The sequence below is a fragment of the Annulohypoxylon maeteangense genome, assembly GCF_022496945.1.
Source record: "Annulohypoxylon maeteangense strain CBS 123835 unplaced genomic scaffold GGS22scaffold_3, whole genome shotgun sequence".
Lineage (NCBI taxonomy): Eukaryota > Fungi > Ascomycota > Sordariomycetes > Xylariales > Hypoxylaceae > Annulohypoxylon > Annulohypoxylon maeteangense.
Window position 1 is genome coordinate 1,854,434 of NW_025953250.1, and position 19,201 is coordinate 1,873,634.

Sequence of the window (19,201 nt, forward strand, 5' to 3'; positions counted from 1 at the left end):
TTATGGGACATGTTTCTCCCCTTCGGCCAATCAGGCTGTTTAGCTGGACCTTTCATGTTCATGTTGAGTAAAGTATGTACCTTGTACCTTACTCTACATGAGAGATCTAAGGCTGGTTTAAGCATCTGGAATCGTCGCATCATGATGTGGTGTGTGGGATTGGCTCGCTCTCCTGCGAAGCCCGCATATTCGTTCATATGATTTCTCCTCAGCTCAGCTTTCCACGTCGCCTTCAGCCATGCAACATCCCCCAAACTTGTTTACATTGATACAACGCAGACTCACATTCATAATCGCAAGCAAGGCGGAGCTGACCTACATTCTGCGGCGCGGGGATTTATTGGTCTCATGATGTCGCTTAGTAGTAGATATCTGCGAAAGATCTTTTTTCGAAACAAAAAAGAATGCATTGTCTTACGAAGAGCGTCCCCCCCGAAATATCTACGAACGTCCGTGGGGGTGGCCTGGGCGGCCTGGATTCAATTCGGCATCTTACATCTTACAAGTTACAATGCCAATTTCCAAATTCTCCCTTATTAAGAATTCAAGGGTTTAAGGGCTCGGCGGTGAATACCGATGAAACAACACCGCTTTATGAATATCACGATCCGTCCATTTCCATTATTTCCTTTTCTCGATACACCTAGGGACTAGCACTGGTACCATCCTGAGTAGTTCGTTCTACGTATGATTGAAGGTGGCTTTATTTATGACATGATCCAAATACTGCGGATCTATGCGCCAAGCTTGGTTTGGTTCAAACGGACTACGACCTTGTCCGCTTGTATGCATGCATGGTTCCTGGAGGCTGTTCGCTTTATACTTTTGGCCTTTATTGCTCCCATTCCCTCATCCGGGTCTCACAAACTCACACTCGGGCAAACAAACAACCGGATGAACCGAAGCAAACAGTACGATCCCGGCTTTCGACTCAGCCCTGCCGCATATTCATATGCTACACATGCTACATACACCTACATCTCATATTTAATATGCGATTTACTTCTTATTGGTTGTAAATTATCTCATTGACAATTACCTAGGCATATCCTTAGATTCTAAATTGTTGCATACCGGGTAGGGTACAGCTTACGGCACCGTAATCGGCTCAGGGAACCGGTTCATGCTTGATCGCGTAGCCGTATCTACAATCTACAATCTACATATCTCATCATATTTCAAATTCTAAATCAGCCCTTCTTTTCAGGCGAAATTCACTCGGCCGCTAGCCGATGCTTAATCGTTACTGGAGCTTAACCTATTCGTCTTTGTCCAACCTGACACAGCTTAGAAGGCCTTCCATGTCTAGTGGCGGAAACTCGCCAAACCGTCTTGACGAGTTAAACTATTTTTCTTTTCGCTTAAAAGGCCATGGCAGCAACGCCCCGCCGCATAAAAGATAAGGTCGCGTCATCACGACATTGACACGTTTGTAGCTGTTGGTAATGTCTCGCACCTGCATCTAGGTAGCGATATGGTATCATCTCATCCCTTTTTCGGGGATCCACTCCTCCTAGCCAACTACTACAACGGGACTGGACATCACTGTGTCAGAGCCTCAATTATACGGTTACGCTGCATCAACTCTCAAATGATAATTAATGGATGTCTGCTGATGGCAACAGAAACCTCTCGTCAGTTGATCGTCGTCAACCTCTAAGTCAAACCTTAGCTGTGTATACCATTACGCGTCATGGGTTACACGGAATATGTATGCGTATGTATTCGACATTTCCCGATGCGTTCGTATCAAGCAATCCACTTAAGCGGAACCCGAATCGCTATTGAATCTCGACGGCCCGAGCAACCAAGCGTCATAGACTATCACTAGGTCCGGAAGAGGTTGACTCTTTGAGGCTATTTCGAGTACGGTGGTTTATTTACCACTAGATATTGTTAGGTTCCATCATCTAGTTAAACACCGGTCTTATCCCACCCACCTGGGACGGCGAAGGTTCGAAGCGGTTTTTCCCGAGATAGCACTATGAGACCATTTAAGTCGCGGACGAGGTTTTTAGAAAGTGCCTGACATGAATCCGTTCTGAAGCGCTCAGGCGGGTCAAGCTAGCGTTGAGCCTTCAGATTGCTAAGTGGACCTTAGTGTCGTCGGTGGAGCTGCTAGCGGTGCTCGAAAGAAAAAAATCGTAGGTTTCCATATCTATGCCACGTGGGGGGCACAAAGGCGTATCCTACAAAAACCTGGCGGTGCAGTGCCTGACGATCCTACAAGCTCCTAGTGAGGGGATAAAAAAGAAAAAAAAGAGTTCACACCGACCGCTCTCTCTGCATACGCATAACTGTTAATAGGCTCAAGATTTAACTAGCTGCATCGACGGAACGGGTTACCTTTTTTAGAGTCGTCATCCTATGATTCCTATCCATGCCCATTGCCTATTTGTTTCTGGCTCTAAGCTTGCTAACAGGGTAGCTAGCCTTACCAGCAGATAGGGTCCATAAGGGACCACTCTGTTTCACGGCTTGCTAGGATCTGAAGGGCCGACTAAAAATCGAGTCGAATCGAGTCAAGTCGAGAAGAAAAAAATTACCTTCAACCTACCTACCTAAGCTGCTAAGGTATGCAATAACCTTGTTGAGGCTCTCTCTATTAGGCGCGTTCTAGACGCGGACGCCGCGCAAAGGCGATCCCGGTGCCGGCCGCCGACGAATCAGCCAACCAGCCTCCCCCTTGCCTCGATGCAGGTAAGCCGTCGTTGGAACTTAGCTGTATTGCACATAGCTATGTAAGCTAGAGCTGACTTTATTGGCCGGGGGTGCGAAGATAAGGAAATACTATTTCAAAAAAAGAGATAAATTTGATATAATGCGATCCATCCCAATAATAGCGATGGATCTTCACATGCTTACGATGGCTGCTTCGCTCTCGATCCCGCTCCCGCGCAATTGTTCCTTGCGCCCGTAACGTAGGAGCCTCATACATATGTAGGTATATGTATATGTATGTATGTACGTGCCTTCCTGTCATAATTGGTGATGAGATGAGATGAGACGAGAGGCGCAGCGGCTTCCCTTATCAAGCCATCCCGTCATAGATCTAGCTGTTCGCGTATCGAACTTGCGCATGTGAGAGAATATGACAAAAAACAATTCCATAATAGCGAAAAAAAAAAATACGGTATCGCACGGCAACAGCCGAAGGCACCTTGGAATTTGGAAAAAAGAAAAAAAAAGTAATCAATACAACACGGACCCTCCCTTTTTGAAATACCTGTTTTATGTAGGTTAGGTACCTTCATTAAAGTACAATATCCACGAGCATCAAACGAAACGGGCTCGTCGAAACTCCTGCGCGCGTATCATCTATTATCATAAGTAGGATCGCAGACTCCATACCCTAAGTTCCTTAACCTGATTCGATCGTCGTCCAAGTTCCAAAACGGATAATGGATACAACCCATTCCTGCCCTATCCACCGCTCTGCAGGCTGAACGGGTCCTGTCAGAGAAAACTACCGGGGTCCCACACTAACACCGAAAAGCCACCGGGCCAGCCTCCCGGGCGGCGAGCGGCAACAGACGGGCGAGCTAGGAGCCCAACAGGAAATCGATTTTCGTTGGATGGGGCTCCCGTCGTAGTATCCCGGAGAATTTTGTCCTTGCAAGATATGCAAAATCGCGCTCTAGCTGGTGACTAACGGCAATGCGTCAAAGATGCCTGTTCTAGCTTTAAAACCTGCCATTTGCGCATGAGATCCACAGAGTCATTTGATTTGATGGGTACCCTCGTTCGACGTTGCCTGAGTTTTGTGATTGAGCCGATTCAGACGCTCCCGTCTGTTTCTCAACTATGAGTCTGCTTGTCCTAGAGAGTCTGACGGCCGATTCCAAGTTCTGATGTGACCTAGAATAAGCACTTTAGTATACCTAGATCATCAACAATATCTGAATTCCATGAACAGTTTTACGTACCTGTCTTGCAGCTTACGACGATAGCATCTTCAGTGAATTCGATCCAGCTAAGGGGGTGCTTATCCGCTACCTTCGTCAACACTGGCGGCAATATCGCCGTTCGCGATCGTGGTTCCACCGGATGGTTAATCGCATTTTCCTCCGCGTCTAGCAATGCCGAAACAACAGAATCCGACCGTATCCTATCGGTCGCAACGCTCTGGGTTTCGGCTCGCTGTGATGCGGGAAGTCGAGAAGAGATAGAGCCACGCTGTCGACTTGATGTCTGCCGAATCATGTTAGCAACTTAATGAGCAGCGGCCCAAGATAACGTACTACTTTTGGTTTATGTAACATCCCGACGTTAAAATCCCAGAGGCATAAACGACAATCTTCACCCACGCTACCAAAGCGATAGTTTCTCTCATCGCATCTCCAAGGATCGAATGCAACAGATGTCACCCACGACTGATGACCCTGGCATCGCGCTATGAGTGTCGTTTCTGAGGGACACCAGATTGAGATCAGGTCGTCTTGTCCTCCGGTGAGGACGTATTTGCCGTCGGGAGACCAACATACGCACGTAAATCCACCGTAATAGGCATTGTATACCCCAAGAAGTCTACATGATCGTTAACGCTATTCTTAACAAGTTTGCAGGGTCAACGCTTTTGACACTTACTCTTCTTTAAGATAATCAATAATTCGCATCGTGCCATCTTCGGAAACTACCGCAAGATGACGGTTGTCGGGCGAGAATTCAAAAGCATTGATCCGCTGATTCGACAATTTCCATACAGCCACGGGATTGCTTTTCTGATTTCTAGAATGAACAGACTTGAACACATTAATCTCTTTAAAGTGGTCGACACATTTAGGAGCCGAAACGTCCCCATTAGATTGAGTCCCTTCCTCCTCGGCATTGAAGATCGCATCCTCTTTCTCCTTGTCATAGACAACTAAGGAGCCGTCCATATGTCCAGCGAGAAATAGGTTTTCTGCTCCTGGTATCCATCGGATTTGGGAAACAGGCGTCTTGTTAATGACACCCTAAGAACGGTTAATAAATCCCCTTTCTGAAAAAGACACTGGAAATCTTACATTTTTATTTAGTCTAGTATATCGTTGGGACATGGGCTCCCACCATATGATTTCACCTGTCGAGAAGCCCATGATAATATCAATATGAGTCGAACTCTTGGTGACTAAGTTCACATCGTGGCTTAAGCAATGCGCTTTAGTAAAGAGAATTTTAGTTAGGTAATCAGCCTTTGTGGGAGACGAGAGATCTAGCCATTGAAATGCACGATTAATGTTCGCAAAGGCAAATAGTCCGTCACTTGGTCGGTCGGCTAACTTCTTGGAGAAAGCCTCATTAATAATGACCCTTGATATAAAGGACGAGTTACTCTTGGTCATATTATTTTTCGGTTTGCGCCGCTTGTTAGGATCTTTGGTTTTCTCTGGCGCAAGTAAAGCATTGCCATCCCCAAAGGCTGGCGCCGAGATGGCAGTAGCAGATGTCGACGGCCCGCCATCACTAAGGGATGTGCCTCTCCCCTCTCCATCACTGCTTAGCTTGGCATCGTTGGAGTAACGTCCCTCACTCGGGTGCTCGGCGATACTCGGTGATAGGGTGGTAGTCGTTGGAGTAAGCTTAAAGAGAGCTGGAGGTGGTGGTCGTGTTTCAAGGCTAAGGATTGAGATCTTGGTTCCGGCTGTAGCTGGCTGCGGTGTCGTGGCTAAAGGATTGGGATTGAGAACCGGTGCTTCGGAAGGATGGGGTGGTGGTGTCGCAAGGAGTAGATCTTCTTTAAGCACATATGTTCCTATATCACGTCACAGTCTCAGCGCGAGTTTCTGAGTAATCATCGTCGCTTCTCTCCAGAATCTCACCTTCTCCGGCTAAAAATTGGTCTTCGGGATTTGACAGTATATTATTGGTCTCGATCATAGGTGTTGCATGGCCGGCAGCGACAGCGGCATTATACGCTGCCTGCGTAGGGTACCTCGGCGGAGGCGGTAGCACACTAAATGCGCGAGACAACTTGGCGTTAGCTGTCTGGGCATGATCATGGTCGTGGAACACTGCATGCTCCGTAGGGACAAAGTAGCCTTACAACATGACGAGTCTCTCCTAGACTGTGACTGAAAACCCCCCTAAACGGCTGAAAAGACGCCGTGTAATTCTCGGCATGTAGATGTACAATTCGAATTGCGCGAGGCAATTGGATTTTGTATGTGGTTTAGAATAGAGTAAATAAAATCGAAACAATCAGTATTGGTAAGCGATCTACGTCGGTTTATAATCCTAATGCTTATGGGTATAGTATAGAATTACAACTTGAATTCGAACGGTATATGTTGTTGAGTGAGAAACTTGGAGGAAGAAGCCAAGGAAGAGGTTGGAGAGTAATGTCGCGCATTGTTAAAATCGACAGGAACGACTCCCATGTCAAGAAGTCTTCAAGGTCGGGGTTAACCTAAGTGAATGATAAACAGGGGTGTAGAGACTCTCGGGATGATGATGTGGGGTAACTCAACTATTTGAAGGATGGGGGGTCCATCTTTGGATGAGGGGAAGAACAGTCATTCAAGGTTAACACCGACAGCTATAATAGTCAAGCCGTACCTACCTACCTGCCTAGTACCTACTCTGCTATACCTACCTACGTTGATGTACCCATTATCAACCTTGAATGGATGCAGGCAGGTACTCTAGGTATACGCATATGTAAGTAACCTTGGAGATCATATATGTAGGTAGCTAATATGGCGTAAATATATCAATTCGGTTGATGGATGACGATAGGTGTTCATCCAATAATTCGGAAATCTGATCTCAATGGAGGGACTTGCAGGTAATCGTCCAGGGCTGCATCCCACTTGTAATAGATGTACTCTTATAGGTGGTACACATGGGTCTACCTACCGTCTTCACCTATCAAAGTGAGAAGTGCCGTCATTGATACAGGCGGGTGTAACTTCGAGTCTTCCATGAATTGATATAATTGAATGATAAAAAGTTGGCATAATTCATATGATATGCTTTTTTATTTTAAATTTGCCAGATTGGTATTATTAATTTCAAACGGTTTGTGGTCGTATCAAGCAATCAAAAATTTCAATATTTACTTGTGCAGGTACTTATTTAAAAGGTACATGCCTATGTATTGTACCTAGTACCTAATCGGATAATCACAAGGTTGGCCCGAACAATATCGAATATCGATACGTACAGAGTAACTTCCGGGGCATTGGATTTCGTCGACCCATTTGCAGAATGCCATCCAATACATCCAGCTCCAATCAACTTTAACGTGGGATGCTCGTGAAGCGGAGAACGAATCAACACCGCTCATCCGGTTAATACGCAAGTAATCGACGTTATCTTCTGATCTTCTAAGCTTCAGCTCATCGTTTACCATCTGCGCTCCCCTCAACCAGCGTTTGTACATCCCGAGCGCCTCACAATAATCTGTACAGCTTTGGAATGAATGGCATTGTAGTGAAGGAACTCCATATTGTTGGATTTAACCAATATGGCAACAGGTACATAAGTCTACCTTTTGTCCTATCTGTCGCAACCTGAATTTTAGATAATTAACAGCTTCAATTTATACAGTACGAGTTTGTGTTTGCGGAGATGAAGGCACTGGTAAATCTAGCCTCATCGCATCTCTCGTTAAGGATGTGTTTGTTAGCAATAAGATCCAACCCGTCCTACCACAAATAACCATTCCGCCGAGTATTGGAACCCCCGAAAATGTTACGACTACTATCGTCGATACGTCGGCGCGTCCACAAGACCGGACTACCCTACGCAAAGAGATCCGAAAGTCCAACGTTATCCTCCTAGTCTATTCAGACCACTACAGTTATGAGCGAGTGGCCCTCTTCTGGATGCCCTATTTCCGGTCCCTCGGTGTAAACGTCCCCGTAGTCCTATGCGCCAACAAGTCCGACCTAACCGATAACACCACCCCTCAAGTTGTCGAAGATGAGATGCTACCCGTCATGAACGAGTTCAGGGAAATTGATTCCTGTATAAGAGCTAGCGCCAGAGAACACCAAAATGTTAACGAGACATTCTTCCTCTGCCAGAAAGCTGTTACACATCCTATCGCACCGCTCTTCGACTACAAGGAAGGGAACCTAAAGCCAGTCTGTGTGTCGGCTCTGAAAAGAATATTCTACCTCTGCGACAAGGACCAAGACGGATACTTAAATGACGATGAGATACAAGAATTTCAGTTCAAGTGTTTCGAGAAACCCTTGTCCCCCGAAGACCTTGATAACATCAAGCTATCGATCGCAAAATCTGTGCCTGGTTCTGATACTACGAAAGGTGTTGATATGCGAGGCTTTCTTCAGCTAAATAAGATATATGCCGAAAAAGGTCGGCACGAAACTATTTGGATTATTCTACGTAAATATCACTATACCGATAGTCTGAGCCTGGAAGACAATTTCATCCACCCGAAACTTGACGTTCCGGAATATGCCTCCGCCGAGCTAAGCCCAGCTGGATATCGGTTCTTCATGGACCTTTTTCTACTATTCGATAAGGATAATGATGGCGGTTTGAACAATCAGGAACTACGCGCCTTGTTTGCCCCCACCCCAGGCCTACCTCTTTCCTGGGTAGAATCCTCGTTCCCATCTACGACTGTTCGCAACGAAGCCGGTTACATCACACTACAAGGATGGCTCGCTCAATGGAGCATGACCACATTTCTCGAACCGAAAACTACTCTTGAATATCTTGCGTATCTAGGTTTCGAGCCTCCGAATGCCAGAGAATCTCTGACCTCAGCCTTGAAAGTAACAAAACCTCGGAAAAGAAGAAGACGTCCTGGTCGGGTTGAACGAAATGTTGTGTTGTGCTACATCATTGGCGGGTCCGGAGCTGGAAAGTCATCTCTTTTGGATGCGTTCCTTAACCGGCCCTTCGATGGCTTATACAACCCGACTATCAAGCCCAGAAGAGCCGTGAACAGTGTTGAACTCCAAGGCGGCAAACAATGTTACCTTATTTTGGAGGAACTCGGTGAGCTTGAACCAGCCATTCTGGAGAACCAAGTCAGGCTAGATTCCTGTGATCTCATTTGTTATGCGTATGATTCATCTGACCCGGATTCATTCTCTCATATCGTCGACCTTCGAAAACGATACCCGCAGCTCGATGATCTACCTTCAATCTATACGGCCTTGAAAGCCGACAAAGATAAGACTACCCAGCGAAGCGAACTACAACCAGACCAGTATACGTCGAGCTTGATGATGAGTACACCAGTTCATGTAAGTGTAACATGGAACAGTATCGGTGAGCTCTTCGTTGCTTTAGCTGAGGCTGCTACGAATCCAAGCACGGCATTTCCTAAAAGCGAAGAACCACCACCAGACCGAACAAGTCTATACCTTGCTCTAGGAGCAACTACATGTGCTGCGGTGGCGGCGTTCATGATTTGGAGAAGATCCACGAATTCCATCTAGAGTTCCGAGCATTACCTAAAGCCTTACACCCCCTTTTCATATATACCTACTTTTAATTCGATTGGCTAGGCATTTGTCAGGTGTACGACTTTTCAATATCGTGGAGTCTGTGGTTATCGTCTAATTCTTTATGTCCCCTGCTCCATTGTTTTTTCTTATATATGATACCCATCCCTCTTCTACTGTCGTTGAACACATCGGTGCTAGAGAAACACGTAAACACATAGTACTTAATGAATACAATTATCAGAAATCGAATCGGAATGTCTTGTTATGCGATGCCATATTTAGTGTATGGGATGCTGATTCCTAGGACGAACTTGTACGAGTACCTATCACTTGCTGAGTTGAATTGAATTTTTTGAGGATATTATATTAGGTCTCGAGCATAAGATTAATGTCTGGTAAACATTTATACTTGTTTAGTTATTGGGATTTTGTCATTTGCTTCGCTTCGTCGTCCTTTCCATAACCCATCACGTCCTCTAGCACACCACTAATCTACGAAGATAAGACGGCACAGGATCCCTAAACACTAGTACGCCGAACGAACTCCGGAGTTTCTCACTAGAGAGCAACGTCGACGAGTAATAATAACGGTAATCAGTAATGACGCCAAAAAGAAGTGGACCGCGACGAGATAACGCTTTACGCGATCAGTCATAGCGCTACCGAGGTTCTCGGGAGCAATTCGCCGAGTTTTCTCGATTTCGCAATGGCTTTCGCTGGATATGGCTTCATATGATTTTTCTTCCTTTCCTTCTCTCTTTCGGTGGAACGTATTGGCAGGTTTGACAATCGGTAGCCTGCTCGGGAGGTCATAGAAGCGGTCAATCGTTTTATCCCATATACATACACCCATCCTCCTCAAGGCAGATAGAACTTGAGTCGAGCCTCGCAACTCCTACCTACCAGATAATATCAAACCTCTAATCCACCGACACACCGCCCCAAAAACCACCATGGCGCAACCCAGCCAACCCACCCCAGCACAACTCGCCGACGTCAAGAACGCCATCCGCGCCCTCCTCCACCAACCCTCCTACGACGACGGCTCCGCCGGCCCCGTCCTCGTGCGTCTCGCCTGGCACGCATCCGGAACCTACGACGCGGCATCTGACACAGGGGGCTCCCAAGGCGCGGGCATGCGCTGGGAAGCCGAGGGCGGCGACCCCGCGAACGCCGGGCTACAGCACGCGCGCGCCTTCCTCGAGCCGGTGAAGCAGCGGTTCCCGTGGCTCACGTACGCGGACCTGTGGACGCTCGCGGCGGTTGTCGCGATCGCGGAGATGGGCGGGCCGGAGATAGAGTGGAAGGGCGGACGATCGGATTTTGAGAACGAGAGGGATGAGAGGGTTCCTCCGCGGGGACGGTTGCCGGATGGGGCGCGGGGCGCAGGGCACTTGAGGGATGTGTTTTACAGGATGGGGTTTGGGGATAGGGAGATTGTGGCGTTGAGCGGGGCGCATAATTTGGGGAGGTGTCATGGGGATAGGAGTGGGTTTGAGGGGAAGTGGGTTAATAACCCGACGAGGTTCTCGAATCAGTATTTTAGACTGCTGCTTGCGAATGAGAGGGAGTGGAGGAGGAAGACGCTTGGGAATGGGGTTGTGCAGTTTGTGTATGAGGAGGCGGAGGAGGATGGGGAGGAGGAGGAGGGGGAGAAGATGGAGGGGTTGATGATGTTGCCGACGGATATGTCGTTGTTGAGTGATTCCGAGTTTCGCCCGTGGGTGGAACGGTATGCGCGGGATAAGGAGCTGTTCTTTGATGATTTCGCGAAGGTTTTTGCGAAGTTGTTGGAGTTGGGGATTAAGCGGGATGCTAATGGTGTGGTTTTGACGAAGGATAATGCTAAGGAGGGGTATAAGAGCGCGCCGAAGAAAAGTGATACGGCTACGGCGGTGGGGAGTGAGAAGGAACTGAAAAGAAAGGAGGGCGCGAAGTTATAGATGACTAGGGGTTTATAGAAGGTACTATATGTTGTCTATAGATTGGACGGCTAGATGGTTAGACCAGTATACCTATGTAGATAGATGGTAGATTACTAGAGTCCATAGACGTAGAGTTAGTACGATACCACGTAGAATCCATAGACTGAAATAGACCGAATCATAAAGTCAACAATTTGTCGTTGATCATAACTTCGTGTGCATTATTAGCTAAAGCCATGTCGGCCTTACCAGCAATTTGATGAACTCATCAAGCTAAAGTTCCTCATCTTCATCTTCGTCTTCGTCATCATCGTCATCATCTTCAATGTCTTCCACTTGTCGACGTCCTCTTCCGCGATCTTCTCGCTCCTTCTTGATTTTACGGCCTTGAGTGATTCTCATAGACGAATCACCATCGATAGTATCGCCCTCGCCTTCACCGTCGTCATCCTCGTCCTCGCGTTCCGAGGCTAGTCGACGTTGAATAAGACGGAGCCGAACCGGGTCGGGATGGAAATCCTTAATCGAGACTTCCTATACCTCGAGTCAGCACTCTCGCAATACTAAAACATGCGCCTATAGATAGTGATATTGTACGTACCTTATTACATCCCACCTGCGGACATCGCGCCCGTCGGCCCGGTCTAGAAAGAAGGAACTGGGTGATCGAGTCCTTCTCAAAAGTGTGTTTGCACACCGAGCTCGTGTACGGATCCTGCATAACGACCATGGAAAGGGGACAGTGGATATCCAACTGCTCGCCCTCAATAACCAGATCCTCATCATCGTCTTCCTCGTCCTCACCCCCGTTCTGTCCAAACCACTTCGTCGCATCGGGCAACGGCTTGCCATCACCACCGTGCACGGCATCATGCCACAGGCGTTTGAACCCGATATAGTCGTTGCTAAGCCCATACTTCTCATGCAGACTCTTCGCCGCATACTCCTCCGCAGCCCGCTCCCTCGCCTGCCGCAACACCGCCGTCGGCTCCGGCCACGTCTCCTCCATCTCCACATCCTCATCCTCCGCGCCCCGCGCCCCGCGACGTCTCATATCCTCCTCGAAGAACACCGCTGTGGCGCTAAGCGCCGTGTTGCTATCCTCAAGCACGACTCGCGAATCAATGACACTCCTCACCGCATTATCACATTCCGCCGTCAACGCCGGGACAGATGCCTTCAGCGCCAACACAGCCTTCTCCTCCGCGCGTTCACGATCGTTCTTCTCGCCCCCGTTCTCGGCCCGTTTCTCCTGCAGCCGTTTTAAACTGCTCTGCCGCTCCGCGTACCGGTCGTTGATGTCCCGCACCGTCGCGCTGAGTAGCTCGATGCTCTTCTTCAGGTGCGCTTCGTACGCGCGCGTGTCCTTCCCTGCGGACAGCTGTGTTAGCTCCCGGATCGCGGACGCGTCGAGGGGGCGCGAGAGAGGCTCGTAGTCTGGGAGGGCGGTGGGGGCGTGCGAGGAGACGCTGCTGTGGCGCGGACGGCCGGCTTGCAGGCGCCGTTTGCCTGGGATGTTGGACATTGTTGTGCGGTTTCGTGTTTATTGGGTTTGGGTTTGGAGGCGATATGTGGGAGGGTAAAATGAGAGGTTAATTATGGGGGTTGTAGATCATTCGGATCATGTGTGGCGATTTTGGGTCGTCGTTGGTTATGGTGACGACGGTGTGGGAGAGCTGAAATTTTGGAGAAATGCCTTGCACCTTGTACGCGTCGAAGCGCGTAGGTTCTCGTTAAAGTGCCTTAGATAAGCTATATCGATCGCCCGGAAGGTGCTATCTAAGGTTATCACAGTGGGGCGGAATTCACTAGGTTATGGCGGGGCAGTTACCCCTCGGTGGTCCGACGGGATGTCAGTCATTATTACCATTAATTAGCATAATTTCGTATAACTTGGCATAACTTTCATCGTACATGGCCGAGAATCTCATCCTTTCCCCGTTTCCTTGACCAGTCCGTCCTTCTAATCCAATCTAATACAACTTTTTGATATCTCGAAGCTTTAATAAGTACGTCTTACAAATGATATGATTCTAGTGGAATCGAAAATTGTTTAAGAAAAGTTAAGTTTTTAAAAGTCTTGGGCTCTTAATCGCCATAATCACTCTCGCTCTCATGCCCGTCATTACCAGTCATTTTTTCATGGACGCAATATAATGCCCCAATCCATGTGTCGAGCATGGTGCTTAAAGACCGTTCTTGGTCATGATCTAGCCGCATGTCGTAGACCTTGTCTCGCAATCTCTCGTAAGCTTCGATCATCACCCACACCTGCAGTGCTGATGTCTCTGCGGCTGGGCGGAGAGATGATCCGTTCGCAGCCGAGCACAACTCGCGACCGAGGAGATCGAGGCAGATCTGCAAACTGTGGCTTCCTGGTGATGCTCGTCTTGGTGGGGGGATTGACAATCTATGTAAGTGAATATCCCGAGGTGAAGGGGGCTCGGGTGAGATTGATGCAGGCTTGAAAGAGACTGCATCCTCATCAAAAGCTACAAGTGTTCCGTCGTCCGAATGGGGTGAACCTGTCGCAGACGAAGTATCGGGTATTTCATGAATGATATCTTCTCGGACACCATATTTATTCACCCCGGTATGGTAAGATTGCTCGAGACGCAGCGGCGAGGGCGGCTCGTTTAAGATGGCGCAGCTTGATTCCAATAGGGCCCTATACGATTCCGCTATCTGCTCGACACTTGATACTCTATGAGCCGCGAGTTCGTTCTTTCGCCTCGAATGGTTTTCTAATTGCCCGATATGGTGGACTGGCGTCTTTGCGTATCGTCTCGATAACGAGGCTGTAGAAGGAGGAATAGCGCAAGATGCCCTCTTATCTAGCTGTCTTCCCGGTTTCGTTTCGCTGAGACTGAGATGTGCAAGCTCGGGGATCACTTGCATAGAATGCCGGTGAGGCTTATTGCTTGGTTCCACGAGAGGCTGTGTACGACAGAGATAACCGCTTTTGCGGAGTTGTTCAAGCCATTTTCCGTCATTAGGGTCGGGTGTTTCCGAAAATGATCTAGGATTGGGATGAGGAATAGGTTTCGAGATTGTAGTTGCTTTCGTATTTGTGTTGATGTTGATTTTCCCGGCCTTTTTGACGTCGTCGTTGTTATTGTTGTCGTTGGATTTATGCCAACGCTGCTGGGTACCGATCTTTTGGAGCTTCCGCCTTAGCTTCTTACCGGTGCTCTCCGGCTTCACAGCAGCAGGCTGCTCCGTTATTATCGTCGAATTTCTATACCAGTTCATCTTGAACTAAAAGATTACATTCCTAGAGAAAAGACATCGAGTGCGTCAATACGAAGTGAGCGGGAATGCAGTGCTATAAGACAATACGAAGCACATATGTTTTTTTGGTTATTTCTTTGCCTACCTCGCAGAGTTACATCAGAGCAACTTTTCCAACGATGACGTTGGCGTATCGTGGGATTGTCTGTGTGTCCACCGCATCTAGCAGAACCAATACGAAAACCGGATTTGCATAGCCCCTGGACACCAAGTCGCATTGGCGGATTGGTTAGCCTGGCTGACCTGCATATGCAATCGTGATGACCTTGTCGTTCTGCAACCCGCCAACTTGGGAGCCTGCTTTTTGTCCGGCTCTTCGATCTAGCTGAAGCCGGATTAGAGAATAGTTTAGTGTTCCCGTCAGCAGTGATGAAATCGAACACCAGACCCTTTCACCTCTACCCGAACATAGAGAATTTTACCTGATGGTTACTTGATGGTTACTTGATGATGTGATACTCGCCCGAGCTCGCTTAAACATATCGATAATTCAACCAATTCAACTGTACTTTTACCCGAGGGGCCAAAAAGAAAGACTTATCTATGAGCTAGAGAACTAATAACCAATACTTCTAGTTATCTCTCATCGTATGAATGGGTCTTGGCATGGAATGCCCCATCGTTCGATTGCTGTCATGCAGGGAATCATGCAGGGTATTACTATGCAATGAGACTATTTACAACCGATACGAGCTGGTCGAGGCCTACTGTTCTGCTTTGGGGGTTGGGCGAAACGCCTTACAATCCAACCAACACCAAAAGGGCAAGAATATTTTTCTTTACAGCTCGTAACCCAAAGCTGCAGATCGATAGATTGCGCTGGTGTTGTCAGTTTCGTCTATATTGCCTATTTCCGTAGGGTCAGTTGTAGGGTAGCACCGTGGTGTTGCTGCGATGCTTACCGAAACAACCCGACGATAAGACCTGCTGAAGAAAGGGGAAAGAAGTTGTAAGACGTGCAGTTAGGCTGCTTATTATAGAAGCGGCACCACGCGCAGCAATGGCACGGTGGGGGATAACGACACCGCTATTCCTCCGCATGTAGGTGTGAACCATCAACGCTGCCACGTTCTGTAGATAAGATTCTAGCGCTACTTGTCATACCCAAACGTTTCTATTCCGGCTTCCAGGCAGCGGTTAATCATGCCGTTCCGAGAGCCTTTCCGGATCTCTCGGGTCCGGTCACTACCGTGTCTCAGCATCTCATAGTCTTTATGTTCTCGAGCGGATGGATTTGTCGTGATATCGTCTCCAAAGCAGTAGCTTGGAACCTAGCAACCTCACAGGTCACAACAATCCGGAGTTACATAGGTATTCAGTGTATAAGAAAGATACGTTTATTACCCGCAATAAGCAATGCTTCTATCTATTCATGGATGTTTGGCTTATCTAGCTTCAACTTCATTCACCCAGGCCTTAGGATCATCTAACTACTTCCCCCGGACCTTCTTACCCACTAGCAGTCGTCTCTACAGTGATGTTGATGTGCTGACAGGCAGGGTTCGTCGGCAGCCTCCCGAGATTAGCGCCCAAGACCTAAGACATCATTCTTCAGCTGCACATGGCATAATGCCATAGATACCAGTTATTATAATATTGACTCGGCTGATTAGTCGTGATATTATTTCCACCATCTCTGCTACTACAGCTCATCTTCGGGTCGTCAATACCAATCATCATTAAATTACCACTGGTAGAATCAAAGCCTTGTACCTTGGGATTTTCGGTCTGGTTGGAAACCGGAACCGCGCCGTTAGACCCGGGGTCATACCTTAATCCTACGGGTCCGTACACTGCGATACCATCAGTGCCGACCGTGTTATTGTCGACCCAACGCCACGAGAGGTACCCCTACTGCTTCGAGAATACACTTTTCATCCACACCCTTTCCTATACCCAACGAGATACCTCGTTACTCTGTTGTGTGTAACAATATCTTGAGGTATGGATTGTAAGGTCGTCTCAAAGAGCATCACAGTCTCATCTTGATTTTAAGCCATTCTAATACGGTAGCAAATCCTAAATCGCGAGTCTGTGATATGTCTTACAGTGAGGCAGATACAAGTAATCCCAGGCGGATTTACAAATTACAATGACATTTAATAACTGTATGATAGTATCTTGTCTTCCTATTGATACTACGAGAGAAGTTGGATTTACTATTCCCCTGTCAGAAGACTGAATCGTCTCGCTGAGAGTTTACTAGTTCCAAGTACATTCTTAGGTATGTGCCATACGCCTTTCAGGTCTAAATATAGGAATTCCCCAATCACTAGGCTGTCTCTTGTGATCGCGCTATGCCCAGGCTCACAGCTACACTTACCTAGGACTTAGGTACCTGATATGCGACTAGATGGCACGGCATACAATTGATACGTCTTTAAATTACTCTGGAACATGTCCTGTGAAGAGGGGTCCACCGGAATCCTGCCTTGACAGCTGCGAAATTTGTGCGATGTCAATGCCGTCGTGACTCCTCCACGTGGCGTTCTAGGTTGGAGATTAGCATGCAGTGTTACCCATGGCGAACTGCACGATTCGGGCATAGGGCGGCAATGGAAACCGGTGAGTTGATATCGGAGTATAATATTATCTAGGCTGCCAGGATATAAATTATATAGCATCCATAACGGACTGACGGTTAAAAAAACCTCAACTCGGCAGGCTCGTCAAGCCAGGGCTGCCACGTTTAAGACCCGAGAATATCACTTCTTTTTGAACTGATAGTAACATGATTTCGAGTGGATGAAGCACGTGGTTTACAGACCGTAACAAGATGTGTTATACAATTTACCAACTGAAAGTGGTCACATAAGGCCCTCCCATATTAGTATTCGTGTATCCTTAGTCAGGTATTGTGTTGCCAGGTGCCCGCATAGGTAGGTAGGAAAAGAAACGTAATTATGACCTAATTACTTTCAGGTTTCTTCTAGAAAGATAGGTTATGTGATTGAAGTCCCAAGGCACTGGTATAATACGTAAAATATCTATGCAAACAAAAGACCTAACCAATAGCAGGTGTCTGAATTCCAATCCGATCAGGCTACCAAGCAGACCGGCTGATTTGAAAATGTTCAATCAGACCATTTAGGTGAGAGGGTTAGAAAATTTGAGGCTGAATCAATCAGAAGATGGTCCAGATCTCTCCTAGCACTACCTAGCACGGACTATTAGTCCCTACTTGAACCAACCATAATCCAGTCGAAATAATCACAAGTGCTATGATTGGTCATCTTCAAACTCTCAAAGAAGCCTTTGACCAATAAGCGTCAACTTGATTACCATTTCCTTCAACTAGATGCAAACAGTGATGTCAGTCATAGCCTCATAGGCTTGTGTTGATAGCAATAGCCCATCCTTTATTGGCCAAGAGGTAATACACCTATAGCTACAAATACCTGAGCTTTTCTTCCTGAGATAGAACACAAAGCTCTCTCATATACTACAATCCAAACACCAAGTTACCTAAATCTAAATCATCTGCAACAAGAATCCTTGAGCTCTCACTTCGTCTACATCGCAACCTACCACAACCATAATCACAATGGCAACCGAAGTCTTAAAGGCAACTCCCACCTGCTGCGGCAAGAATGCCGGAGGCGAATGTGTCTGCGGTAAGCTCATACGTCCACCTATAGAGCGAACCCATGTATAGATATCTAGTTATACGGACCAAACTGACTCTCCTCTCTTCGCAGCCAAGCAAGCTACGTGCTCTTGCGGACAGAAGTCGGCCCTCGAATGCACATGCGAGAAGGCGTCTCTAGAGAACACTCTGAGCGGTGCCCGATGCTCGTGCCGCGCCCGCCCTGCCGGCCAATGTACTTGCGAGAACTCGGCAAGCGAGAACGTCCCTATCGCCGGTAGCGCCTGTGCGTGCGGTTCCCGTCCCGCTGGCTCGTGTACTTGTGAGCTTGCCGGCTCGAACCCGAACGAGGTCGACTTTACCACGCAGAAATAGGGGATTTTGGACGCGGTGGTACGATGTATGATATTCAGGGACGCGGCGACGACATTTTCCCTGCTTAGAGGGACATTTGTCAATAGGGGTCCGCCAAATTGCGATGGTCGGAGTCTGGAGTTCGGTCGCGGTAACGAAAATACTATTAAACTGAGACTTTTCTCTCGAGTCTTCACAGGCTATGTAGCTACTGAAAGGTAGTCTACAAGTATCTGGGTTCTCATCTTCGAGAGAGGATGAGGAATGGGCTGTGATGGCATTCGCGGACATTTATTAGACTGGGAAGGAATGCTAGGTACTTAGGTACAGAAGCCAAATATTATTGATGACATAATAATGATCATGTATTGAGGCTAAACTATTCTGGGATCCATGTGCTTCAGTACTTTGGTACATTTACCTGATTAGGATCAATTGATCCTTGATCCTTTCTGTAGGAAAAATCCTATTGGCTGATTAATAACTGGTAAGCTTCAAGTACCTAAGTACCCAATTGAGTTGAATGATTGAAGTACCGCTTTCCCCTTTTTAGATTTTCTGCCGGCTGAAAATTCCCAAATCGACAAGGATCATAGCTAAAGATCGGGTCTGCGCTAGGCGGTGAGAAGGGTGTT

At 47.5% G+C, this 19,201-nt stretch overlaps 6 protein-coding genes across 6 annotated transcripts; 3 read left to right on the top strand and 3 right to left on the bottom strand.

Moving 5' to 3' along the window:
- Window positions 1–3,819: 3,819 nt before the first annotated feature.
- Window positions 3,820–6,030, bottom strand: GGS22DRAFT_185635 (WD40 repeat-like protein; the record flags this gene model as incomplete). Its single annotated transcript, XM_047964345.1, has 7 exons — window positions 3,820–3,858; window positions 3,943–4,191; window positions 4,242–4,527; window positions 4,588–4,955; window positions 5,007–5,734; window positions 5,802–5,935; window positions 6,026–6,030. 7 exons carry the CDS (start codon window positions 6,028–6,030, stop codon window positions 3,820–3,822), a joined length of 1,809 nt encoding a protein of 602 aa, XP_047822090.1.
- A 1,143-nt stretch (window positions 6,031–7,173) lies between these two features.
- On the top strand, window positions 7,174–9,748 carry GGS22DRAFT_95373 (mitochondrial Rho GTPase). The gene is made up of 2 exons (XM_047968515.1): window positions 7,174–7,457; window positions 7,531–9,748. The coding sequence occupies exons 1-2, from the start codon at window positions 7,448–7,450 to the stop codon at window positions 9,399–9,401; spliced, it is 1,881 nt and encodes a 626-aa protein (XP_047822091.1). The 5' UTR covers window positions 7,174–7,447; the 3' UTR covers window positions 9,402–9,748.
- A 147-nt stretch (window positions 9,749–9,895) lies between these two features.
- GGS22DRAFT_198062 (heme peroxidase) lies at window positions 9,896–11,604 on the top strand. The gene has a single exon (XM_047966081.1). It carries the CDS (start codon window positions 10,364–10,366, stop codon window positions 11,351–11,353), a length of 990 nt encoding a protein of 329 aa, XP_047822092.1. The 5' UTR covers window positions 9,896–10,363; the 3' UTR covers window positions 11,354–11,604.
- GGS22DRAFT_95387 (zinc-finger of the MIZ type in Nse subunit-domain-containing protein) lies at window positions 11,481–13,167 on the bottom strand. The gene is made up of 2 exons (XM_047968516.1): window positions 11,937–13,167; window positions 11,481–11,869 (listed from the first exon to the last, which is right to left on the bottom strand). The coding sequence occupies exons 1-2, from the start codon at window positions 12,858–12,860 to the stop codon at window positions 11,609–11,611; spliced, it is 1,185 nt and encodes a 394-aa protein (XP_047822093.1). The 5' UTR covers window positions 12,861–13,167; the 3' UTR covers window positions 11,481–11,608.
- A 256-nt stretch (window positions 13,168–13,423) lies between these two features.
- GGS22DRAFT_185639 (uncharacterized protein) lies at window positions 13,424–14,875 on the bottom strand (the record flags this gene model as incomplete). The annotated part of the gene is made up of 2 exons (XM_047964346.1): window positions 13,424–14,593; window positions 14,870–14,875. 2 exons carry the CDS (start codon window positions 14,873–14,875, stop codon window positions 13,424–13,426), a joined length of 1,176 nt encoding a protein of 391 aa, XP_047822094.1.
- Window positions 14,876–17,789: 2,914 nt separating this feature from the next.
- Window positions 17,790–18,980, top strand: GGS22DRAFT_95398 (uncharacterized protein). The gene is made up of 2 exons (XM_047968517.1): window positions 17,790–18,240; window positions 18,325–18,980. The coding sequence occupies exons 1-2, from the start codon at window positions 18,171–18,173 to the stop codon at window positions 18,585–18,587; spliced, it is 333 nt and encodes a 110-aa protein (XP_047822095.1). The 5' UTR covers window positions 17,790–18,170; the 3' UTR covers window positions 18,588–18,980.
- Window positions 18,981–19,201: the final 221 nt, after the last annotated feature.

Bases quoted from the DNA above. Each gene is read 5' to 3' on its own strand.
- GGS22DRAFT_198062 (XM_047966081.1), top strand. From the start codon at position 10,364: ATGGCGCAACCCAGCCAACCCACCCCAGCACAACTCGCCGACGTCAAG.
- GGS22DRAFT_95387 (XM_047968516.1), bottom strand. From the start codon at position 12,860: ATGTCCAACATCCCAGGCAAACGGCGCCTGCAAGCCGGCCGTCCGCGC. The intron at 11,870-11,936 runs GTACGTACAATA...CTCGAGGTATAG, and splicing joins CGCAGGTGGGATGTAATAAG to GAAGTCTCGATTAAGGATTT.
- GGS22DRAFT_95398 (XM_047968517.1), top strand. From the start codon at position 18,171: ATGGCAACCGAAGTCTTAAAGGCAACTCCCACCTGCTGCGGCAAGAAT. The intron at 18,241-18,324 runs GTAAGCTCATAC...CTCTCTTCGCAG, and splicing joins CGGAGGCGAATGTGTCTGCG to CCAAGCAAGCTACGTGCTCT.